The sequence below is a fragment of the Lampris incognitus genome, chromosome 12 (assembly GCF_029633865.1).
Source record: "Lampris incognitus isolate fLamInc1 chromosome 12, fLamInc1.hap2, whole genome shotgun sequence".
NCBI classification, from domain to species: domain Eukaryota; kingdom Metazoa; phylum Chordata; class Actinopteri; order Lampriformes; family Lampridae; genus Lampris; species Lampris incognitus.
Window position 1 is genome coordinate 10,718,581 of NC_079222.1, and position 27,113 is coordinate 10,745,693.

A 27,113-nucleotide genomic window follows, 5' to 3' on the forward strand; every position below is an offset into this window, starting at 1 on the left:
TATATATATATATATAATACAACAACTAGAACAGTCTAATAAGTTCAGAAAATTGCATCTCTTTACTGAATGCTGCCTTTAAAACCAGGAAAAGACAACACTTCTGTCATATCACGATATTATCGTACCCAAAAGCCCACGTGATATGTAGTCTTATATGACGGTAGTGATATAATATCCATTTAGTTTTGCACAGCCCTAACAACAGGGGGGGACATTTTTTGTAAAATGAGGGTAGTTTTGCAAGGTGAGGCTATTCTGGCCACTCCTCCCTTCTTCAAGGGTTTATTTTGGGGTACGGATTTAGGTTTAGGGTTAAGTTTAGAATTGGATTGGGTTAAGGTTAAGTTTAGGTATGTACTGTAGCTCTGTCGGTTAATGTTAGGTCCCCACAAATATAGGAAGACAAAGGTCTGTGTGTGTGTGTGTGTGTGTGTGTGTGTGTGTGTGTGTGTGTGTGTGTGTGTGTGTGTGTGTGTGTGTGTGTGTGTGTGTGTTGTCAGCCAATATGTCAAGTTGATCAACTTTCCTCCAGCAAATACCCTGGCCCCACCAGCACTACTGTGTACTTTGTTGATGGGAAAGGCTTTCTTTGTGTGAAGTTAGTATGAAGATCTTATCGCATGCGCTATGATGGGGGAAAAAAATAAATAAATGGAAATTTTTCCAAGTACAACCATTCCCCCAGGCAATTTAGCATTTCCAGTCTGCTTGTTATTTAAACCCTAGGGCTTCACTGTTACAAGGCAATATCAGCCAGAGCCCAAACTAAATATGGCAGCCAACTATTGTCTCTCTAGTCTGACTGGCACTCTGTTGACTTGATCCATTTTAAGTGGACATACAACATCAGAGATGCCAATTTAGCACCCGAGCTCAATAAGATAACACAAATTTAGTGCTGAACATAACTGTATTTTGTTGTTAATTCACATTCCTTGCACATTTGAGGGTGTGTGTTGCTGCACATGTGCGTGTATGGAGACAATGTCTCTGTGTGTGTACGGCTTCTCTAACATAAATCATCCCCAAATCTCTTTCTGCTTTCTCATATCAAACACACCACTTGTTAAACTCCCCGTCTGTGGCTGATATATCTGTTTGTCTGTTGCTTACCTGTCTTGTTTCACTGTCTATACTGTCGTCCTGTCTTCTATCTATCTTTTAGGAATTATTCTATCTACTCCCCTGCCCGACGAATCTTGAGGTACAAGTGACAAGAGGGAACAAACTTAACTAACCCATAAACTCCCATGTAAATAAGTCATACTGTGCCGAAGCAGAAACAGTATGTGATGCCTTCATTCATAATAGATGGAAACATGCACACATCATTACGACGAGATTTGTCCATACATCATTGATGAATCTCCTTTGAATTATATTTTTGGATCCTTCCCACATTTGTGCCTAGAGTGCAATGTCATTAAAAAGAAAAAGTCATTAAAAGCTCCATTTCAACCATCAGTGTGAGCTCTTGGTGTGCTCCTCTTGGTGCAGGACCCATCTTTTATTTAATGGGTGATGAAGACGGGCTCACTATTGCTGAAAATAGATTATAAACCACCTCCATCCATTACCTGACATTACCTGACACACGTGTTAACACATGGGTTAATAGCGTTTCACAAAATAATTTTGTATGGTTTTTGTTTTGGTCTACTTGTATTCCCGGCCAATGAGATGTAACATATTAGATGACACAAGCTATAGTAAGTCAAAGGGAGAGTAAGCAATTACAAATTCAGAGGTATTCAATCAGATACAGGTAGTCCCCGGGTTACGAACGCCCGACATACGAATTCCCGTACTTACGAACCGACCTCCGCAAAGCCTACTATTTAAAAAAAAAATCGAGTTACACACATTTAACCATAGGGTGTCTGGGCTCACAGCCTTAGGGAACTTGGCATAGAGCCACTGCTTGAGATGGTTCGGGCATCTGATTAGGATGCCCCCTGGGCACCTTCCTTTGGAGGTTTTCCAGGCACGTCCAACCGGGAGAAGACCCCGGGATAGACCCAGAACTTGCTGGAGAGACTGCATGTCCCATCTGGCCTGGGAACGCCTTGGGATCCCCTAGGAGGAGCTGGAGGACGTTGCTGGGGAGAGGGACGTCTGGAGTGCCCTACTTAGCTTGCTGGCACCGCGGCCAGAGGCGGCCGGTGATGAGATGAGTTACGCGCAATGGTTCGTACTAATGAACGGTCGGACTACTTTGAGTGACGAGCGACGCTCACAACACTGCGCGTTATAGGCGGTTCGTCGGCCCGAGGGAGAACGACGCCATGCGCCGCCGTCGCCATGTTAAGTCGAATCGGGTAAGCGTTTTGTGCGTTGTGTTTTGCCTTAAAACTTTTGTGTGTTGAGCGTCCGAGTAGCGTAGCTCTCTATTCCGTTGCCTACCAACATGGGGCTCGCCAGTTCGAATCCCCGTGTTACCTCCAGTTCGGTCCCTACAGACACAATTGGCCGTGTCTGCGGGTGGGAAGTCGGGTGTGGGTATGTGTCCCGGTCACTGCACTAGCGCCTCCTCCGGTCGGTCGGGGCGCCTGTTCGGGAGGGGGGACTTGGGGGAATAGCGTGATCCTCCTAGGTCCCCCTGGCGAAACTCCTCACTGTCAGGTGAAAAGAAGCGGCTGGCGACTCCACATGTATCGGAGGAGGCACGTGGTAGTCTGCGGCCCTCCCCGGGTCGGCAGAGGGGGGCGGAGCAGCGACCAGGACGGCTCAGAAGAGTGGGGTGATTGGACGGGTACAATTGGGGGGGGGAGGGGTTATGTGTTTACCCTCGTAATCGTGGCTTCAAAGCGTAAATCTGATGCAAGGGATGGTGACGCGCCGAAGAAAAGGGAAACGATGACGACTGAAACGAACGTGGAAATAACAAAGCCGAGAGGGGAGGCGCTCCTGGGGAGGCGAGCCCCGAGCGGGCTCTCGTTTCCGACCTCCGCCGGTCGCGACCCGCTGCGGGGACAGTGGCAGGGTGGGAGTTTGAAATGGAAGAACTTTTTTCTTTAGTGCTTTTTATCCCTATGCACATGTTCTTTCTCTCAAATATGAATACCGGGTCCGCGGTGGTGTAGCGGTCTAAGCAGCGGCTTTGTGTCGATGCAGTTGCCCACTGGGGACCGGGGTTCGCGCCCCGATCTCGTCAGATCCGACTATGGCCGGACACGATGAAGCAGCAGTAATTGGCAACGCTGTCCTCGGGAGGGGGGCGGAGTCGGTTTGTGTTCGTCACATGAATGCGTCTCTGGGCGTGTCGGAAAAAGCAGTGGTTCGGCCTGGGGTCGCCTTGTCACGGAAGTGGGGAGGCGACTCCTTCGAGACTGCCGGCCGGAGAGATGCAGCTGGCGAACGCATGCAGTACGAGGGTGGGTGTTTGAATTAAAATAGGGATCGATTGGCCGCTAAATTGGGAGAAAAAAGGGGAAAATCAGAAATAAATGTATATGAATACTGTAGCGATCGGGGGAAACGGTCGCTCCGACTGTAGGCGGCTCCGCTCTTGGGGAGCGCAAGGACTTATTGGACTGTTAAAGTTCGTGTTCAAGTTGCGTTTTAATAAGGTTCTGTTCATGTTGTGATTATTGGTGCTTGTTTGGGGGTTCGACCCGGACTGGGTAAAGGAGCATTTTACGGGCCAACTGTAGGATCATGGCTTCTAGTATTTGTAATACAGTATGGGACACGAGAGTTGCGAATGAGATTTCTATCTTCTCATTCTTCCACGCCGGCTCGCCACAATACTGTACTGTAGTTAGATTTGTTATTATGACTGCATTATTATATTTATGAAGTTTGAGGTAAATATAATCTATATGTTAAGACGACAAACATTTCACTAATTGACGCTAGATGCGAACCGTACGCAACTGTTCCGACTTCCATACAAATCCGAAATAAGAACAGACTCAAAAACGAAACTCGTTCGTAACCCGGGCACTACCTGTATATTTTTGGGGAGAATTTCTTTTTTCCCGTACAAGAGTGAATTGGGTCTACTGGTTCCATTAATTTAAATAACTCTCCCTGGCTGAAATACTGCATTTTTTATGAACTAATTCTTGCAGTGTTTGTTCATTTACCCAATTTCCCCTCGGGGATGAATAAAGCATTTCTGATTCTGATTTATCAATTTTTAAAAGTCAATTAGAGCAATTCATTATTAACAAAAACAATAAAAAGCCACAAGATGAAAAGTTGGACCACTTTTATTTCTTTCCCCGGATAACCTCATCAACAAAGAGCACCTTCCCATTTTATACTTTATTAAATTCGTCCTGGTAGTGTTATCAACTGCCTTTTGAAAAGCCCTAAAATATGATAAATTATTAACATAGTCAATTTTTTTGATTGACAGCTTTGTTATTGCTGTTTTAATGTCTTAATCAGGTGGCCATCAAATCCTCAAACATCAATAAATTCTGTTCACCCCATTTCTGACTGATTCATACACCAGAAATGAGAAAAAGAAACAGAGGAAATAATATCACTTAGGAAAACCATAGCATTGGATCACAAATCTTATTAATGAGCCTGCGTGGTAAAAAAAATGATCCCAGGACAGTTTGATGGTGTTGCTCTATGTGTGTATTTCAAGCCGAGTGAAACTGTCAAGGCTGACTGAGCTTTTGTCCTCACCTAACAAGAAGAACAGCATGTGTTTCACATCAGTCTCCAGATAAAGCACATTTTGTTCATCTTATTCTTTTCTGGACACTTTAGTTTTAAAACTCCGTAGACAAACACAGTTCTAGCTTCATGTTACACCCAAGCATGGTAAATTACCAGATTACCATGGAGAACATTTGTGTTGGTGCATCCATGAAAGCCATCTTGTGTCAAGTGCTTTATTCCAATGTTTGAACCAAAGAACTGAACATTTGATTTTCAAAAAGGAGCAATTTCAGGGTGTCCGGGTGGCATGGCAGTCTACCCCGTTGCCTACTAACACGGGGATCGCCGGTTCGAATCCCCGTGTTACCTCCAGCCTGGTTGGGCATCCCTACAGACACAATTGGCTGTGGGTGGGAAGCCGGATGTGGGTATGTGTCCTGGTCTCTGCACTAGCACCTCGTCTGGTCAGTCGGGGCGCCTGTTCAGGGGGGACGGGGAACTGGGGGGAATAGCGTGATCCTCCCACACGCTGCGTCCCCCTGGTGAAACTCCTCACTGTCAGGTGAAAAGAAGCGACTGGCAACTCCACATGTGTCGGAGGAGGCATGTGGTAGTCTGCAGCCTTCCCCGGATCAGCAGACCGGGTGGAGCAGAGACCGGGATGGCTCGGAAGAGCGGGGTAATTGGCCGGACACAACTGGGGAGAAAAGAGGGGGAGAACCCCCCCCCCCAAAAAAAGAAGTAATTTCAATCTTAAATATTAATCTTTGGAATATTAACATAAGATGGTTAGACTATGGATGAAAGAGTGGATGGTGATATTTACCTAAACACCATAAGGACCAAAGTTTAAAAGAGAGTAGAAGAAAGAACAAATGTAATAATGGGTTTTTTTTTTAACATAATTTCTGTGTGCAGCAAGGAGCAGCAGCGGTCAGCAAAGGCGATGTCGGTGTGGGAACAGAGGACCAACCAGCTGAGGAGACACAACGTAAGGGCCAGCAGCGAGGCGCTGTTCAATGAGCTCGACCCTGAAGAGCGCCTCCGTGTCTCCTCAGCTCTCCACTTACATCCCGACATGAAGACCCACCTGGATCGTCCGCTTTTGGTAGAGGCCAGGAATGGGGACAAATCCAGACTCCCGGAAAGACATGGGGAAGAGGCGGAAGACGTCCGGCAGGACACGGCAGGAGAGCCTCACCACATACGTTACAGGAAACACCACCGCGCCCGCGACCGCAGCGGTGAGAATAACAGGGAGGCGGGGGAAGGCCGGGGTGGCAGGCACCACACCCACCACAGCCATGGCAGAGACCGCCCCGATGGCCCACAGGCTAAAGAGGGGAGAGGGGAGCGGAGCCGCAGCCAAGAGAGAGGGCAGGGACATAGGCAGCACCACCAGGGGGGCTCCCAAGAAGGCGGGCTGAATGAAGTACGAGGAGGGGAGGAGAGGGAACATCGGCATCACCACTCCCACCGCCAGTCCAAAGAGGGCAATGGGGCCCTGGCAAACGGAGCCAGAGGGGAGCGCAGGGGGAGAGGAGTGAGGGAGGGGGGAGGGGAGGGTCACGGAGAGAGAAAGGGCCGCTGCTCTCGGATGGTCACAGCCCACTCTACTGTTGATGGTGACGAATGTAAATGGAACGGAGACAGAAATGGAGCAAAGACTCAGAGGTGAGGCTACAAATGTTTTAATAAATCAGTGTACTGCCAAGATTGCATGTTAAAGGTTGATAAGCTCTTGTTTGCAACACTGGCTCCTAACATACCACAAGTAAGCAAATGCCTGAGGACATCACATGTATGATGTCAGGATCAGACAGTAACGCAAATTCACAGAACAGCAACCAATTGATAAAAGGGAGGTCAGTATCCTGGGATGGCCCAGTGAAGTTGGGCAGCATGGTGGCCCAGTGATTAGCGCTGTCGCCTCATAGCAGGTTGGCCAACCTTGGACGTCATCCCAGGTCGTCCTCTGTGCGGAGTTTGCATGTTCTCCCCGTGTCTGCGGTGGGGTTTCTCCGGGTGCTCCGGTTTCCCCCACCATCAAAACAAACATGTATGTTAAGGTTTGTACTCCTGTCTGTGCCCCTGACCAAGGCAATGGGAAAAGAACTGGAGTTGGTCCCCAGGGCACAGCATGAAGGTGGCAGCTCACTGCTCCGAGCTACACAGATCACAGCTAGGATGGGTTAATTTGCAGTAAATGAATTTCCCCAAGGGGATTAATAAAGGAAAGTTGATTTAATTTTCAAGAACCTGACCAGAATAAAACAGTGAACAGAGGTGCTGTGCAAGGCCGTAGCCTGGGCAATATCTTAACTGAGGTTCAGAAGCATAAGTAGAGCAGGTTTATTTTATAGCTGTGCATTTGTACTTTTTCTAATTTGAGTTTCAGACATGTAATTTCCTGCATTTTGTTACATTTTGAATGTATGTTAATCACAATGTAACCTATGAACAGCAAATCGACTTTTATGGCATATAGTTGAACTATCTGCAACAGCCTACCTACAACAATACAACGATGTTCTCGTGATAGCCAGGGCCGTCTCCTGCTCACACCTCATACACTCTGGCTCCGCCAACCCCAAGGCTCTCTTTTCCACAATAAACAAACTTCTCTAACCCAGTGACAATACCTCCAATTCCTTCCCAGTTAACAAGTACAGCTCTTTCCTTTCATTTTTTCCAAACTTCTGGCTGGAAAAAAAGCCAAAAACAAGGTTTTGAGCTGGTACAAGGACTTAAACAAGCCAACTTGCAAACCTATATTAACATGTACACTTCTGCTTGCCCTCCTTCTTCAACCTCTGGAAGGCTACTGTCTGTGGCCACTATGAGACAGCTGAGCTCCAAGTCTAGACCTTTCTCCCACTCGGCCCCAGAATGGTGGGATGAACCTGTCTTCCATTATGGCCTCAGACTTACCTATTTCATTCAAGAAAGGCCCAGAAACTTTCCTTTATCAGGCCTACCTTAACCCATAGATGGTTCCTGAGCATGACTGTTGTATGGATTTGTGGCATTGTCCAGCAACTTTGAATTCCCCCATTAATCAAGTTCATCCATCCATTATCCAAACCGCTTATCCTGCTGTCAGGGTCACGGGGATGCTGGAGCCTATCCCAGCAGTCATTGGGCGGCAGGCGGGGAGACACCCTGGACAGACCGCCAGGCCGTCACGGAGCCGACACACACAAACAGTCATATCTAGGGACAATTTAGTATGGCCGATTCCCCTGACCTACATGTCTTTGGACTGTGGGAAGAAACCGGAGCACCCGGAGGAAACCCATGCAGACGCGGGGAGAACATGCAAACTCCACACAGAGGACGACCCGGGACGACCTCCAAGGTTGCACTACCCCTGGGCTCGAACCCAGGGCCTTCTTGCTGTGAGGTGACCGCGCTAACCACTGCGCCACTGTGCCACCATTAATCAAGTCTTCTTTCTTAATTTACCTGTAGCACACTTCCATAAATTCAATATGAAATTACATAGATTCTGGGCTTTGAAATGGTTACTGATAGCTAAAGTTTGACACACAAATATACTATATGATGGTGACGCAGTGGTTAGCACTGACGTCTCACAGCAAGAAGGTCCTGGGTTCAAACCCCGGGCTTGTCCAACCTCAGGGGTTATCCCAGGTCGTCCTCTGTGTGGAGTTTGCATGTTCTCCCCGTGTCTGTGGTGGATTTTCTCCGGGTGCTCCGGTTTCTCTCACCATCAAAAAGACATGCATGTTAGGGTTTATATGCCGGTCTTTGCCCTTGACTGACTCATTGCAAGACGAACTGGAGTAGGTGCCCGGGTGCTGCACGGCGGCTGCCCACTGCTCCTAGCTACACAGCTAGGATGCAGAGCGTATTTCCCCCACAGGGCTCAATAAAGTATCGCAAAATCAAAATGTCCTCCAAATGACATCTCTTTTTTTTATGTCAATTTGGATAAAAGCCCATGCTAGATGAGAAAATGTAAAAATATATACATAAATAAGAAATTTTAAAAATGGAGTAAATAAGTACAGCACGTATCTTCCTTAGGGACAGACAGCCAGATGCTGAGGAGGATGGCATTGCCTCCAGTCTTACGCAGCCATTTGTGAGTCCCGGAGAGAAGCAAGAGGATGCTGACAACCAAAAAAACTCTACCAGGGCCAGCCAGGCGGGGCTCAACAGCAACATGATTCACATCCCTGTCACCATCACTGCCCCAACCAGAGAAACCACCATCATCCCCAGTAAGTACTGGACTCGAAATACTTTATTGTATTTTGTTGTGCCAACAACTTATGAGCTCAGAGCCTGTCTATAATCCACCAATGAACATTTTGTGAACAATATTTTACAGTAGGAGGAATTGTTTTGCATATTTTTTTGAATGAGAAATCAACAACCATTCATCTGAAAAACAATCTTTATTTATTACCATTATTTGTGGTATTTGTTATACCCTTGGGTCCAGTCAGTGCCCCACAATCAACAAGTCATGGACCATACTAAAATGACCCTTTCAAATTTCGAGTGGAAGTGTAACAACAATTCATGAAGAATTTTGTCTCTGGATGGATGGATGGATAAATATTTCTTCTGATTACATGTATTTATTGATTTGTTCCCTCCATACCAGTGAATAACGTAGATGGTGAAAACATCCCACTCTCAGAGGAAAAGAAGGATCTGGAAGAACAAGAGGCTAATGGACCTCGGCACATCCTTCCCTATAGCTCGATGTTCATCTTCGGACAGACCAACCCGTAAGTCGGAAACGTGGGGGTGATTGGACAGGAGTGACGTAGAATCAGAACATTATAGCAGTAACAGAGACTGACTTGTTCAGGTTGCTGACTTATCACGAAAAAAAACTTTAAACTTCACACACTATCATTTGTCTTCTCACCATTTATTATAGTAATTATAATCAAGAAAGACAGAAAAAAGAAGAGAATCACACAAGTTTCACTTAGGCACCGTCTGTCCAGTTTTTCTAACAGTAAGATTGGTCAAAATGCAGGAACTCCTGTTGGTTTATCAACAGGATTCAATTACTAAAACATAATACAATTACTTAATGTGTCCTTTAAAATTAATTTTTCAGGTTAAGAATAATAATGAGTTTATTTCACTTCAGTCTCCATTTGCTGTTCCCAAAGGAATCAATGGTAATAATAGTAACTACTGGTAATGGTGATTACTGATAGTGATAGGGTTTCACAACAACATGACCAGTATTCTAACTACATTTTCAATCCAGTATAAGAGTTCAGATAAGTAATGCCTTCCAACTTACTCAGCCAATGAACTGAAGTGTGAATAGTGAATATTGTACAAACTAGGTAAAATATACTGAAGTTTTTCCAGTGGATTATATGATTTGGATGATGTTTATGGTACTCGTGATTTGTGTGTATCTCTGCTCGACAACTGAGATGTTTTTTCTGCCATCAGATCAATATGTATTTATTCATTACTTCAAGTTATGACCAACAAAAAATAAAACTCTTGAAAAAATGTGTTGTTGCTACCTGTTAAATTAACATGTCATAAATATAAAACAAACGTTAAAAAAAAAGTTTTGGGTGTAGCGGTCTATTCCGTTGCCTACCAACACGGGGATCGCCAGTTTGAACCCCCATGTTACCTATACCATTTATGTATAAAACATATAGAAAACAACAAAGGATGCAGTAAAACTGCACGGCAAACACAGGTCTACCTATATGTCCAGTACATCTCCTCCTTTGTGCAATGGGGTATCAAAAGATATGAGCGTTGTTTTGTGTGGCCTGCTTTGGGACTCATAACATATGAATGTACAGTATGAACCGTCACAAGTGTGTGTGTGTGTGTGTGTGTGTGTGTGTGTGTGTGTGTGTGTGTGTGTGTGTGTGTGTGTGTGTGTGTGTGTGTGTGTGTGTGTGTTTTCCCTTTCAGGGTGCGGAGACTATGCCACTATGTGGTGAACCTGTGTTACTTCGAGATGTGCATCCTGATGGTCATCACGATGAGTAGCATCGCTCTGGCGGCAGAGGACCCCGTGCAAGCCAATGCCCCGCGCAACAACGTGAGTCAGGCTAACACTCGAACCTGCAATATGGACACCTCGCAGTGCACAGAGATGTGATGACTGTCAGAAACAGAAGCGAACACCAGTCATTGCATGCAATACCAATATATATTCATACACAAACAAAAACAAGTGTTATTCCATCTGACTGGCTAGTTCATTAGGGTTGTTTGAAAAGTGAGGTGTCTAGAATTTCATATCGGCTGACAGTTATTCCGTGTTTATGAATGCAGGAAAAGCCGTGCAAACCACCTTTCTCTGACGTGAGCAGAATTTAACTGAAAGAGAAGTTTTCTTTTAATTTCTGCTTGACAATGAGCGTCTGTGTGGATGGCAGGGGAGAGAAAAAAACTCTCAGAACGGGAGAGAGGAGGAACACGCGTCAGCGTTGGAGAGGTGGTGACTGCGATGAATCAGGAATCAGGAACAATTTATTGTCATTTCAAACATGTACTTGCCTACCCAACAGAAACGAAATTGTGTTTCTCCCAGCCCACAGCAGTGCAACACAAGAAATAAAAAAAACACGTCCAAAATTTCCCATAATGACACCACCAAAAGCATACAAAAACAGAGAGAACAAAGCAAAAAAACACAAGCAGTTAACAACACAGTCCACTCAGTGCAACACAGTCAAAAAATCCCGCTGCCCAGAGAACGAACACCGACCAGGATGACTGTGGGGACTGCCGGTCTGCATGGGCTAGCAGTTAGCCTGCCCCGCTTCCGCGTCCTGTCAGACCGCCCTCAGTGTTTCCTCTCGGGCGCAGCTCCGGGCAGGGCCGTGGTCCCTGGGCTCACAGGACGCAGCAGACCAAGCTCTCTCAGCCGATCCAACGCCAGCTCTCCCAGCCATTAAATGAAAAAATCGACGATCAAAATCAAAACTTCACACGATGACACAAACTTAGACGCAGATGTAGATGTGGACAAAGACACTGCATAGTCAGTATGGGGTTTGCGCCGCCATCTTCCCACACCGGAAGCGGTGATTAGTTCAAGTGTAAGTGAAAGTGCAAGTGTGAAGTCACATACTCATAGCCACGATGCAAGAATAGTTTAATAAATTACTAATGTTTCGACATGACGGTGTTCTTCAGGGAGTTGAGGGACATAACAACTTGACAGACATTAAATAGGACGCAGGTGTGCGCTATCATGGGGAGCAAGTACCTGACTCATATGCCATTTAAAAACCATTTTAGAAAACAAAGTACATATTTGATAGATAGCTTAGGTTATACAATATATAAAAAACCTCTCTATAAATGTTAAAGAACAGCTAAATATTAGAAAGGCACAATTTATTTGATAAATAGTTTGGTTATATAACGTATCAAAAAAACATCTCCATATGAATATTTAAAAACAGCTTAGAGTCTAGAATACAGCCTGTCCCATTGAAACTTAAGTAATTAATCAAACTTGCGTCATGGCTGCAAGTGTGTGATTTCCTTCCTTCACACAATTGGAGAGAAACACACACACACACACACACACACACACACACACACACACATACACACACACACACACACAAAACGGTATATATTTCTGCAAAATTCTGGACTTCACTTGGGACCTTTGAAAGACACCCATTCTTTATCAGTATTCTGGTTCAGGGTTCAAAGGGAATAAACATAAGCGTACCAGAAGTTTCAGGGCGTGTGTGTGCGTGTGTGCGTGCGTGCGTGCGTGCGTGTGTGTGTGTGTGTGTGTGTGCGAGAGAGAGAGAGAGAGTGAGAGTGTAAAATTAAAAACCTTTAAACTTCTGATAGACCGGATAAACATTTCAGCATAAAGTCCATTTGGATCTCCATGTAAATTCCTAAATGTGTCTGAAAATATCTGTCCATGTATTTCCATTTCCCATGAAGCTGTTCCTCAAACAGCTTACTGTAATTTCTCCCCCCCCCCCCCCCAAACTCCTGATGCAGGTTCTCAAGTACCTGGACTATGTCTTCACTGGAGTCTTCACCTTTGAGATGGTGATTAAGGTGAGCGGGCGGTTTACATGTTGGATGCATCCCTTTACCCAGTGAATGAAGGCTAGCTCAAGTTGGACAGCAGACAGAAAGGTATTTCTGGGTCTTGGAAAAGTACGAGCCAGCGGTAAACGGGTGAGTGGTGGACTCGCTAAAAGAAGTAGTTTTCGCGTGATTACGGTGTTTTAAATCAGGAGATGTTCGGCCGTGGAGCTGTCGCAGTAAATTTGTTCCGGCCGGGGGAAAAGTTCCGGATGACGCGACAATGGCGTTCTAATCAGCTGTTCGGTAGCGTTAGACTGTTCAGTGGCAGCGTCGCTAGGGCGGTTGCTATGAAAGGTGGCTGGTGAGCGCTCGTGCATTAACGTGAGGTGTTTTGCTTGTCGCGAGACGTCATTTCGCCTCAGACTACAAGAGCGCGAGTTGGAAAGACGCATATCTCCCACCTCTGGCTGTATTTGCTGTTTTCGAAGACCACTGCATTGCTTTTGTGGACCTAATCCTCATTAAATCAACGTTGCTTTGTAATATTTGGTGTCTGTAAACTTAACAGTTAGCTAGTCTCTACCGATCGCGTTAGCTATAGTCAGACATTAGCTTGCTAGCAGCTAGATACGTCAAAGCATAGTTAGACGGCTATCTTACTAATGCTGTATAACTTAACAACCTGTCAGTCATTTGTAACTTGTTAGGATGGTATTTCTAATGTCTTTACTCATTCCAGTGTCCTGTGATAGGGCTGGAATGGTTATTAGCGCGAGCGCAGGAGTGCAAATTATTAAAGTTCCAACAGCTGATTAGAACGCCATTGTCGCGTTATCCGGGACCTTTTCCCTGCCGGAACAAATTTACTGCGACAGATCCGTATCGTTTTAAATACGGTGAGCTTATTTAAATTGGCGCGTCGTGTTGCTAGCAGACCGAGCTCTGAGGAGCTAACGGCCCTTTTTTGTTGGTTTTTCTCCTGAAATAACACTTTGCCGGCTGGATTCACGAATGAACATCGACCGGTTTCGGTAGAAGGTATGACCATGTGCTGCGTTCGACCCCACGGACAATGGAGTTAAATAAAGGGTATTGATATGATTAAAGGCTCGGTTAGCCAACGCTTAGCATTCGTTGGTTAGCACCGACGTTAGCATTCGTTGGTTAGCACCGACGTTAGCATTCGTAGGTTAGCATACACAGTTGGCTGGTCATTCTCATGCCCGAAACTTGTTCAGGGTCAGGTTTATGTTTCATATGCTTTCAATACATTTTATAGGATGTGACACCCCCACCCATCGTTATGTTCTACCACCCATCATATTAATGTTTTTCTCCTGTTACGATATGTTTAAAGACCATTAAAGTTGGAAATGCAAAACGCAAAATGGCTGCTGTGCATTACCCAGGTGGGTGCTACACCATGGCAGTGGTGAAAGTAATGTGAAGCGCTTTGGGTGTCTATAAAAGCGCTTTATAAATGTAATTATTATTGTTATTATTATTATTATTATATTAAGTGTACTTAAGTGTGAGTTAAGAAAAATGCCAGGAAATGGACATCCAAGACAAATAGCCCTTTTCTCTCTCACAATGTATAAAGTCTATATTTTCTAACATTTTCTCTGTATCACTCTAGATGATTGATTTAGGTTTGCTTCTCCACCCCGGCTCTTATTTCCGTGACCTGTGGAACATTTTGGACTTCATTGTGGTCAGTGGAGCTCTGGTAGCCTTTGCCTGCTCGTAAGTCCACTTACAATTAGCAATTAATTATTGCAGTTGGCGATTAATTATTGGCATATGTTTGCCCCATGACACCTGGCTGTTAAGTAATTCTGTTTCAGAATACAATATGTACTGTACCTAATATATGTAGATTATTGTGTCATCTGACATATTTTTATAGGTTGTATGAGTGTTTTTGCCATATTTGGCAAGTTTGATGTCTTTAACACAGGTTGGTACGCAGATGCAGCAAAGCTCAGTGCCTTTTCGCTTGCATTTTGCTCTCACAAGCTGCTCAAATATTTTCCTATATTTCCTGTGAGTTCTTATGCATTGCACGATGCCTGGGGTTATTTTGGCCAAATGGCTCTCTAAAAGTCATATTTCAGTGTTATGTAAACCCTAAACAGCCCCTCCCTCTAGGTCGGCTAATGGGCCATGTGCGATTTGGCTAATGAGTGTAGGGATGGGGTAGGAAGGAAGGAAATAAGGAGGAAGGGAAAGAGGGAGTAGAAGAGTGAGAAAGGATGAGAGAAGGAGAGTGGCTGGGTCCTCTTGATGCTAATGTACATCTGTTCCTTATTCTCCCTGCGGCTTGCTGGAGTGACATCAACAGATATCATTGACTGTATGGGCCAAACTTGAGTTATAATGTATGTTCACCTGCACATGGGAGTTCATAAATGTAACACATGTAATTTTATTTAGCTTTCATGCATATGGTGAAATAATTTTCATGTGCATATGCACAACACAGGATTTGAAAAGTGCAAGCCCATAGAAAGTATAAAAGGTGAAAAGACTACATTTATATTTTCACTTCTCTACTGGCAGATTCAAAACACTTTATTCTTACATTATTATTATTAATTATTTATTATTATTATTATTAGATCATTCACTTATACATTCACACATATTGAAGGCAGAGGCTGCCACGCAAAGTACCAACATGCTTTTCGGAAGAGGTTAGGGTTTCAGTGTCCTGCTGAAGGACATTTCCACTTGAGGTCAGGAGGAGCCATGATCAAACCAGCAGCCTTGATGAACAAGCTCTATATTCTCAGCCACTGCCATCCATACTGAAGTGTCCACCAAGAAAGGAAAGAAATTCGTGTTTTTTGAATTTATAGTTATTGTGTTAAACTCTATCTTTAACCCCTTACTATCAAGAGAAGTAGTGCAGATGAATCGTGGCCAAAGTAGGCTACATTAATTACGTGTTTGTTTACACTATGATATGAATGAAAAGTAGTATTATAGTAACACACCATGTAAGTGCCTCCTCTGATACGTTGACATCAAGTTTTTTGAAGGAAAAAAAAGTGTTATCTACTACTTTATCTGGGGACTGTGGAAGCATCAAACACCCGACAGATGACTTAAGTGGTTATTGAGTTAAATTGGAACAGGTGTCTGTGCTGTCACACTGGCTTTACATTATAATGCCTCTGCTGCAGTTTATAAAATGGAGATGCACAACTGTCACTGTACTTCCCATTGCCTTAGCGCAATTTAGGGCTGAGTGGTAATTTGAAGTAATTTAGTGCAACTTGGGAAATAAAAACAATTCAGTTCAGTCAATTAAAATCACTTGGTGCATTGCATTCTTGCAGAGAATGTTTATTTGACACAGTGAAATAGTTAAAAGGCAATGTGTACAGTGTTTAATGAATTTCAAGGATAGATACTATAAACAGCCTCTTGGCCTCTATTGCTGTTTGTGGATGAGAGTTTATATATACAGTGTATAGGTGTGTATAGGCCGAATCTGTGATTTATTCATCCATATAGAATTGCGGTATATTTACATATTTGAAGAGAAGTTGTAGGTTGAAAATAAGCATTTTGTGTCTTTTCAACCGACTGTAATTGAAAATATGGGCCTGTTTTACTCAAATCTTTACAAACATTACCAGCCCTTTTACAGCATCAGAAAACATTAGAAACTTAGATTTCATTGTTGTTTCATGTTAGCCCTTGTATCAAGAAATCTGTCAATCATTTTGGTAGTGATGACAGGTTCCAATCCAGTTTTGTGTTTTGGTAACACACAATGAATTGATAATCGATATCCGTTAAATATCTATAATAAGATTTCCTTATATATACTAAATGTTCCTTGATTAAGATGTATCACATTGCACCATTAACCCAGAGGGATGGGAAAGGTGCATGGCAGTTTTACACAGGGTGGGTTTTTTAATGTGAAGGGGTGGCATCCCCCATCAGCCCATCAAACCGACCCCTAGTCTCTTTCAATCAGCTCTTGTCAGTTATGTCGCAGTCAGCGTCATTGTGCAGAATTAGCTGGCCTCCGTAAATATAAATATTTCCGGTTCAGAAGATGTATGTCGTCAGTGTAATACTGCTTCATTGTGTTTTCTCTTTTTTTCTGTTGCTCAGATTTCCACTGTCTCTAGGCCAACTGTTGACTGATCGTTTTTTTTTTTTGTGTGATCTCATTTGTTGCTGACTCTGTCTTCCTCTTCTCTCCTTTATTCCCTTCTTCCATCCTTCTTTTTTGTGGCTTGGATTGTTTTCAGGAGCCTCATGGGGTAATGCCTGCTCTCTTTGTCTCTCTTTCCATTGGCTTGCTTTACCAGTCTGTCCTTCTGTTTCTTTTGTCTGTTTTCCTGTCTCTGTCTCGCATCCTTCTACGCTGGCACCGTCTGTGTCTGCAGCCTTCCTCTCACAGATGCATTTGTTGTTGACATTATTTGATTTACTTACCATTGCAACCTTTGTCACCGTCAAATATTTATATTGACATTTCGTCTGTTGCATAAGTCTGTCGTGCTACATCTGTGTTTTGGTTGCATAAGGGCAACATTTGCTATTCTACTGATGTCCACTGTGTATGAGTAGCAGTAATATAGACGTATGCGTAGCAGGGCTGCACAGTTGACCAAACCAAAAATAATGTTAACGGTTACTTTTTCCTGCTCATTACCCTTGAAAATGTTAACGTGAAACCTGACATGCTAAAGAGTCATAAGAGACGAACAGGGACTACCATTTTTAGAATAAAGGACAGTAATTTGTTGGACATTCTTATGCACAACTCATCCATGTTCATCCTCTCTGTGTCTCAGAACAGTATGCTGTGTTCCACTTTCCTGATATGGATGAGTCAGACTATCCTCCTCTAATAGAGGGGTTATCTGATGGATACATGTCTACCCGCCCTCTCTCTCTCTCGCTCTCTCTCTCTCTCTCTCTCTCTCTCTCTCTCTCTCTCTCTCTCTCTCTCTCTCTCTCTCTCTCTGTCTCTCTCTCTGTCTCTCTCTCTCTCTCTCTCTCCTGCACTCCCCAGCAGTCTGTCCATCTGTCAGTCTTCCTCTCATCTACTCACATTTGTGGCAGACGAGCCTGTCATAGGTTGTACTCCGAAATCTGTCAGTCTTTGTCAAACGTTGTGTCTTCTCAGCCTCGATGCCCTCATGGAACACAACTCTCCTGCAAGAGAATGGATTTTTTTTTGTCAGAAGCCCCATTCATGCATCCAAAGTAGACTTTTCATCTTGCACTTATTCACACATTCAAAATACACCCAAACTTCATTTAATCTTGAAATCCAGGCTCCTCAAGGTGCTTGCATTTTCCACATGGCACACTGGCTGTTTTTCCTCTGTGTTACGATGTGCTTAGATGTTATTGCCTCGTGCGTTGGATCTCCATGTATGTGTTATATTCTTATCTGCTAAATGCTTAATGTTTACTTTGCTCTGTCTTTCTTTATATTGCTTGTTTTATTTGTCTTTAAAGCACCCATGATTTCCTCTGTTCTTTTGTATTTGCTCTATTTTTGTGGCGTACGTGCTTGGTACGATGTGTGTGCGTGCGTGTGTGTGTGTGTCTGTGTGTGCACGTGCACCAATCTGGTTGGGTGCTTATCATTGCTTCTTGTCATCAGATCGCAACAAAGCGTGGCCAGGTGGGAACTATCCCTATCTACCTTTTGTGACTGATCCATTCTTCTTTTTTTCCCCCAAATGTCAGAGTAAAAATGTTCATTTTATCAACCCTTGCCGTAAAATTTTAACGCCCTCTATCCTGAGCTGCTCAGGATAGTTGTGATTCCCTTCTCCCTTTCCCTGTTTTTCTGAGTGAAGTGTTGACCCCCGTCCCAATGAGATGATACAGGGAACTCCACCTCATAGCTTTCAGAAGACAGTGTACTCCTCATCAGCATCTGATGTCGATCGAAGTGGTCAGATTTATCAAAACTCATCGTAGTTTGGTGCCTCTCTAGAACATCTGCATCTCCAATTTATGTTTGAAGTGAATGTCACGAAAGAAAAAAATCAAAGGAATTCGTAGCTTTCACCTCGATCCTGTTTCATGGAAAAGGGGCCATTATATTGGTACACTTGGTGTATTTAAGACCGAAACCATCCAAATACTTGAAATGTATTTTTGAGGTGTCCGGGTAGCATAACCGTCAATTCCGTTGCCTACCCACATGAGGATCGCCGGTTCGAACCCCCATGTTACCTCCGGCTTGGTCGGGCGTCCCTACAGACACAATTGGCCGTGTCTGCGGGTGGGAAGCCGGATATGGGTATGTATCCTGGTTGCTGCATCAGCGCCTCCTCTGGTCCGTCGGGGGTGCCTGTTGGGGGGCGTGATCCTCCCACGCGCTACGTTCCCCTGGTGAAACTCCTCTCTGTCAGGTGAAAAGAAGCGGCTGGCGACTCCACATGTATCAGAGGAAGCATGTGGTAGTCTGCAGCCCTCCCCGGATCGGCAGAGGGGAGTGGAGCAGCACCGAGGCGGCTCAGAAGAGTCGGGTAATTGGCCAAGTACAATTGGGGAGACAGGGGGGGGGGAATCCCCCCAAAAAAATTTATTCTTGAACTATTTCCTCTTCCTAAAACCCCACGTTTATCAAGATACACTTTGCCCGCATCGTTTAAGATGTACCTGTGTAATGGTAATCCATGTAATACCTAAACCCATCGGATTGAAATACTTAAGATGCTAAAATGCAAAGGCACTCTACTGAAGGAGACTCATGCCTACTCTCTCGCAGTGGAAGTAAACAACAGACGGCAGAAAGCTTCTGCTCTGCTGTGAATCACACAACTGACTGGATGTCAGCTCTCCCATCTGTAAACAGGAAACGCTCGGCGCTCTTAGAATGGGCAGCTGAGAAGACCGCCGTTTTGATGACCGGGTATAACCTCACATGCCTGACTGCTGTGCACATGACACAATCGGAGTTGATCTGCTCTGCAGTGATGTGACCGTTACGTAGACACACACCGACACGCACAACCACTAACACACACACACACACACATGCCGGTGCAGACATATATGCACTTACTGCATTACTACTCTTCTGAAAGCTATTGGGAGATTGTTCTCACCATCTAACCATTTCAAGGTCCTCGAGTGGTGAGGACAGTAGTTGACTTACTAGATTGCATGCCAGGGTAACTAAATCATCAGAGCATGAGAGCTGCATGCCAGTTTGTTCAACCTAGAATTCCCATTGAAAAGGGAAAGACACTATGCCTCATTTGTATGGAACTATGCTTCTCTTCTGTATTTCTCCTATCAGCTATACAATATGAGTACTACAGAGGCTCAGGGCCTCAGGGGTTCATTAATCTTTGTTACCTGAGAGCAGTGAACATGGCTAAATTCCCAGTGACGTCAACTTTGCCTTCACATTCATCTTAAGTCATGATTCGGAGTAATATAAGATAGTAAAAATGTCTCCTTGGTGTGTGATTATTATTTTTATTTTTTTTATTTTACTTTTTATTTTGAGATACTTTATTGATCCCCATGGGGAAATTCCTCTCTGCATTTAACCCATCCTAGCTGTGTAACTAGGAGCGGTGGGCAGCCACCGTGCAGCACCCGGGGACCAACTCCAGTTCGTCTTGCCACGCCTCAGTCAGGGGCACAGACTGGAGTATTAACCCTAACATGCACGTATTTTTTGATGGTGGGGGAAATCGGAGCACCCGGAGAGAACCCACCGCGGCCTGGGGAGAACATGCAAACTCCACACAGAGGACAACCTGGGGTTTGAACCCACGACCTTCTTGCTGTGAGGCGACAGCGCTAACCACTGTGCCACCGTGCCGCCCGAATACTCTAAATACTTACTCTATAAGTATATCTATACATAGATACTCTAAATAGTTCAGCCAATCTTGTTGTGTAAACAGTCACAACTGCAGTTGTGGGTTCTCTTGAGACCCTCACTCCAATGTATCCCCCACGGCTACCCGGGCTTCATTTCAAAGTCAATTTAGAGGCCTAAGTTGCATTCACATGGATGTATGCATAGCAGCCTGCCTGTTCTAGGCCCGTGTGTGGATGGAGAAATGGAAAGCAAAGTATTGAGATGGAGGGAGACTGAACAGATGTTTTTCACCGAAGAGCCGCAGGCCTAAAAATGCTGCCGAAATGCTGTGACCACTAAATCACCTCTGATTATGTGTGCGTACACATAACCACACATTCACACTTACTCACACTGTCAATTAGTGTCTCTGTGTTTACTATTTGAAAATTGTTGCGTAAATTGTGGATGTGCTGTACAGTCGTATTTAAATTGTCACTAATCCCCCAGGTCTGAGCCTAACTCCACCCACTGCATAATTTTGAAAATTGCTAAAAAGTGGCCGTGGGGGTGGGGGGGCAGCTGTGAGGCAGGAGTAGCGGGGGGAGATCTGCGAGATGGACCCAGCGCGTGTCCAGAGTCGCTGATGCACACCGCCGTACCCACACCCCTCCACCGACCCGCCTTCTGGCCCTGCATCAAGCACCACCCCACGAAGACTCCCCGACTTCCGCTACGCGGATGTGCTCACGGGACAGGCCGCAGCTTTCTGGTGGCGGAGAGAGTCAGGCGACGGGGCGATTGCTCCCCAAGCCGCGGTGCGAGCCCAGCCCGACTGACCCAGTTGTCCGGTGGTGCTTTGACAGCCGTCAAAGGCACAAGTCCAAACCGTTGAGCCAAAATTGAAAATTATGAAATAATATAACTATGACTAATTGTAAAGTGAGAGAAATTCAAAAGGTTGATAGAAAATGAAATAATGACTCAAGGTTAGCAAGTAAACTCCTGTTAACTTGTCAATTGTGCTGTGCTTTATTGCATTGGAAGTGGTTGCGCGCTGTTTTTCTAGTACATTGAGAACTGCTAGACTTTGTCTGCACCCTTAATAGGAGAACACACTTAGACTTGGAGTTGTGACTGTACACACATCATCATTCGCCCACACATGGACACACACACTCTTTTCTCTCCCTCTGTGTTGTCTCTCGCTGATTGTAACAGTCTCTCTTTCAAGGCCATATGGCTGAATCTGGCATAAAAACGGGAACGCTTTATCGAGAATGAATAAACGGCCACAGTGTGCGACTGCGCCGCTGGTCAATAAATGTTCTTCTACTGTCCATTGCCGGTGTGGCCGCTCATATGAATGACTGCCCAGTCATATGGCCAGGTTCTGTAACTGACTGTATGACATATTGACAAAAAACAGTAACCCACTATGACTGACAGCAGTGGTTCCTGCAAAGAAGTTGCTGCCTGGTCAAGGGGCTGCTTCTTTGCATTTTTCCTACGGTACATATAATAGTATTTCATGTTATTCCACAGAAGTACAAGTTTTATTTGATTTTTATTTTCCATTGTATTTCTAGTTTGTTGGTGGTTTCTGTGGAGATTATACACTAAGAGGGGCCGATAATGTAGGCATGTTCCTGTAGAATAACCCATCCTCCTCTTGCATGGCTTACTAACAGTATCAATCTTAGTGTATAAATTTAACATGGTCAAATAAGCCCTTGTTGTTGTGGGAAGGGATGGGGGGGGTTACTAATTAGGAATTTATCTTTGCTCATATTTGTGTGTGTGTGTGTGTGCTTTTGTGCATGTCTGTGAGACAGTGTTTGGAAGTGAGTGCACTTGCATGAGCGTACATGCCTGTGTATTTCAGATGCCTCTCACACACGTAGAGGTTATCAAACCTGCGCTATGAATCTCCTGCCGCAGCTAACTTGTCTTTTCAATTTGCACAGAGGGACCAAAGGCAAGGACATCAACACAATCAAGTCCCTCAGGGTTCTCAGAGTCCTCCGGCCCCTGAAGACCATCAAACGTCTACCAAAGCTCAAAGTAGAGTATTGCCATCATTCACCTGCTTTGTCAGTTTAAACAGATTAACAACACCCCCTCTATATGTCCCTATTTAGTTAATGCTGATATCCCTAAAACCCAGTGACTTTTGCACTCTTGAAGGAACTTTATTAATGAAACATTAATCCTATCAGTGAGCAGAATGGAGGTGACTGTTTCCTGGCTGTATCGCGTGTCCATTATGTTTAGCTGTGCAATGTCCAGCTCCAGCGTTTGACTAACAGAACAGCAGCAAGGTTGTTTTTGGTTTTTTTTAAATTATTTTTGTACGTAGATCGAGCAGCGATCCAAGAGGGTTTTGTGTTAATGAATAAACAGTGCTACATGAATTTCTTTCATATATGGATAGATGGGGCTAACGAGACAGAAAACAAAGCAGGCCAGAGAGAAATTTGTCCCCTGGGACAGAAGTCATTTGTTCGGTGTATTAATATGTCATTGTTAGCTTGGTGGTCTATTCCGTTGCCTACCAACACAGGGATTGCCTGTTCGAATCCCTGCGTTACCTCCGGCTTGGTCGGGCGTCCCTAAAGACACAATTAGCCGTGTCTCCGGGTGGGAAGCCGGATGTGGGTTGTGTCCTTGGTCGCTGCACTAGCGCCTCCTCTGGTCGGTCGGGGCACCTGTTCGGGGGGGGGGGACTGGGGGGAATAGTGTGATCCTCCCACACGCTATTCCTCACTGTCAGGTGAAAAGGAGCGGCTGATTCCACATGTATCGGCGGCGGCATGTTATAGTCTGCGGCCTTCCCTGGATTGGTAGAGGGGGTGGAGCAGCGACCGGGATGGCTCAGAAGAGTGGGGTAATTGGCCGGATACAATTGGGGAGAAAAGAGGGGAACCCCCCCCCCCCCCCAAAAAAAAGTATGTCGTTGTAGTGAATAATGCGATAGATAACATTCACAAGTATATTTCAACGCTTCACTGATACGCATGGGTGCAGGAAAATAAGACTTTTGGTGGACGAGAGCTTACTGTCAAAAAGCTGCACATCTCCTGTGTGTCAACTATGCCTGGTGCACAAATTCACACTGGATAAAACTGCTGTATGTTGCGGCTCAGACAGACATACATCACATTAAAAACGCTTGCAGTGGACATTTGCCTTAAGGTCTGTTATTATCCCTGATATCATTCCTTTCCATCTTAATTCAAGTGCCTGTCAGTGTCAGCTAACTTGGTTTTAAACAGTGAATAAGAAAAAAGCAAATGCAATTTTCATCAAAGCCACTGGAGAACACGAGCAGCTTGGTCCTATGCAGTCTTCAAGCCCGCCCTAGACTAGGCCAAGCCGATTTATGTGCAGAGAAGGCAGCTGATCAGACAAAAGTAATGGATCTGGCAAAAGATAAATAATCTTATTGCGGTAATAGAAGTGAGATGATTGAGATTAATCAGAGTTGGCAGATAAGGTGACGACTCCCTTAGATACTTGGACAAAGTGGCTTGACAGACGGGCTGGCAAGAAAGGGGAGAAATACGCTGTCTTTTCAACACGGAGACAAAAGCCTTGATGGTGATCATTCATGCTGCAGCATATTCATTGGGTTAGACTGCACACATGCCGTGATTGATAAACAAAGCACTTCATCTCAGAGAGTGATCACAGCTAAAGCTGGTAAACAGTACTGCTATATGGAAGAGAGAGAGAGAGGGAGCAAGCAAATGTGTGTATAGCACATACTTTTTAGTGTGTATCTGGAGTAGTGTGTGTATTGTGTGTATCTACGTCAAGCATGTGTGTGTGTAAGTAACCTGCTAACAACTATTTCAGCATCTCCGGTATATTCTCTCCACCATTGCACCATATCACCTCTTATTTCACCCGTATATAGTCAATCCTTGTGTATATATCTGAAGATTGTTGTGTTGTAGTGTTGTTATGCTATGTTAAGTACACTGAGAGAGCCACAAAACCGGAGTCAAATTCCATGTAGGTGCAAACCTACATGGCCAACAAACTTGATCCTGAGATTCGGATTTATTTTCATTTTTGTACATTTTTTGATGTGTGTGTGTGTGTGTGTGTGTGTGTGTGTGTGTGTGTGTGTGTGTGTGTTCCCATTAATATTTTCAGGCTGTGTTTGACTGTGTCGTGAATTCTCTGAAGAACGTCCTCAACATCCTCATCGTCTACATCCTCTTCATGTTCATCTTTGCCGTGATTGCTGTGCAGCTCTTTAAGGGCAAGTTTTTCTACTGCACAGATGAGTCCAAGGAACTTGAGAAGGACTGCAGGTACACGAGCAGAACACGACACACTTCTGTTTCAGCGATACAATGCTTTGCAGTTACAGTTTCATATGAAAACAGATAGAACTGATGTTCCCCAACTTCCCAACTCCACATGTATCGGAGGAGGCATGTGGTAGTCCGCAGCCCTCCCCGGATTGGCAGAGGGGGTGGAGCAGCGACCGGGATGGCTCAAAGAGTGGGGTAATTGGCCATGTATAATTTGGGGGGGGAAGGGGGGGAATCCAAAAAAAAAAAAACCAGAAACAATTTGACAATTACACCTGTTTTTATTATTCTGTTGCATTATGACCACATCAAAACTCAGGAAACAAAACTGCAAAAGACAGAGTTCCATATCACCTTATATATAATTCTTATCACAAAGAGCCCGTCTCTCTTTGTTGTCATGCCCCTGTAATATTGTAACATTGTGTGTTAGTGATATCTTCATTAAGTGCTCAGACTGTATACAGTGCACCTTTACACACATCGTTTTCACGCATAGCATCACACAACATTATATAAACTATAAAATATAAGTTTTTTGCTTCTTTTGTTTGTTTTGAAGTTAGACATTATTATAACTGCTTCCTTTATATTGTTACCTCATTTTTGTCTTGTGTTTTTGTATCACCTTTTACTACGATTTTACAGTATTACGTGTTCTGTCAGTGTGCATCTTAAGTCAACTTAACCGAACCTAGAAGAGTGCACTCAGTAGAGTTCAGATCCCTGCCGGCCGTATCGCTCCTTCTCCGGTGCTTGAACTTGGCAACAAGCCAGCTGAGGAGTTAGCGCTGAATTGCGGTATGAAATGGGTTTTTCAAAGGCTTTGACTCACCACAGCCACAAAAAATCCTTGATCATACAGTCATAACTGTGCACAAACACTATTAGGCTGACAGGTCCAGTAGTATGCGAGATTAGCAGCGGACAGGAGTATGCACACACGGACAGAAAAACCAGTGTTTTTCCTGCTATTATAAGACTTGTACAGCGCCCAAGTCGATTGAATGGGAAATATGAGGCAAAAACTCTCTAATATGCAGTGCTCAAGCTAAAAGCTACCTAATAAAAACATTTTGCTTGTCAGTCTGTGGATGTGCAGCCTCCTAGGTGGACCCTTGCATGAATGGGACCAAGTCTAATATGAACTTACACTTTCCAAAAAGAAAAGGTTTGCTATGCAACCATTTTGGTCTAACCCTAACCCTTTCTTTATTTTCATAATATGGGTAGCAGGTTGGCTCAGTGGTTATTGTTGTCGCCTCACAGCAAGAAAGTCCTGGGCTTGGGGGTCATCTCAGGTTGTCCTCTGTGTGGAGTTTGCATGTTCTCCCCATGTCTGCAGTAGGTTTTCTTCTGGTGCACCGGTTTCCTCCACCATCAAAAAGACATGCATGTTAGGGTTAATACTCCTGTCTGTGCCCCTGACCGAGGCATGGCAAGAGGAACTGGAGTTGGACCCCGGGCGCTGCATAGCGGCTGCCCACTGCTGCTACCTACACAGCTAGGATGGGTTAAATGCAGAGAAAGAATTTCCCTACGGGGATTAATAAAGTAGTAAAAAAAATGAAAGCAAAAAATATATATAATAAAGCTGGGTAAACCATTAAGGACGCACATGCGCAACTCACATATACAGTTGATTCAGATCGGGCAGCGACTAGAATATGCAACACTTCCTGTTTTGACTGCACCCTAGTGGAAGTTGTTCCTTTATAACTTCCATCCATCCATTATCCAAACCGCTTATCCTGCTCTCAGGGTCACAGGGATGCTGGAGCCTATACCAGCAGTTATTGGGCAGCAGGTGGGGAGACACCCTGGACAGGCCACCAGGCCATTACAGGGTCAACACACACACATTCACACCTAGGGACAATTTAATACGGCCGATTCACCTGACCTACATGTCTTTGGACTTCTGGGAGGAAACCAGAGCACCCGGAGGAAACCCACACAGACACGGGTAGAACATGCAAACTCCACACAGAGGACGACCCGAGACGACCCCCCCCCAAGGTTGGACAACCCCGGGGTTCAAACCCAGGACCTTCTTGCTGTGTGGCGACCACGCTAACCACTGCGCCACCGTGCCAACTCCTTTATAACTGACACATTTCTGTTGATTATCAAAATTCTTTTAATAACTTTTGATTATGTTGTTGCCCAATTCGAATCACTTGTAGACTTGAGTCACGCATGTGCACCATTGACTTAGATCGGGCAGGAAAAAGTAGTTAGTGAGATTACCCAAGGACACGCACGCACGCACACACACACACACACACAATCCCCTCCAGGGTATCTGC

General features: G+C 44.6%; 1 protein-coding gene across 1 annotated transcript in view; it reads left to right on the forward strand.

Annotated features, from left to right (window-relative positions):
- The window catches only part of cacna1bb (calcium channel, voltage-dependent, N type, alpha 1B subunit, b), a 277,440-nt gene that overhangs the window by 199,684 nt on the left and 50,643 nt on the right, over positions 1-27,113 (forward strand). Inside the window, 8 exon segments of the mRNA XM_056290621.1 lie at positions 5,542-6,297; positions 8,674-8,870; positions 9,260-9,386; positions 10,564-10,693; positions 12,634-12,693; positions 14,306-14,412; positions 22,447-22,543; positions 24,641-24,801. Coding sequence (XP_056146596.1) covers positions 5,542-6,297; positions 8,674-8,870; positions 9,260-9,386; positions 10,564-10,693; positions 12,634-12,693; positions 14,306-14,412; positions 22,447-22,543; positions 24,641-24,801 — 1,635 coding nt within the window.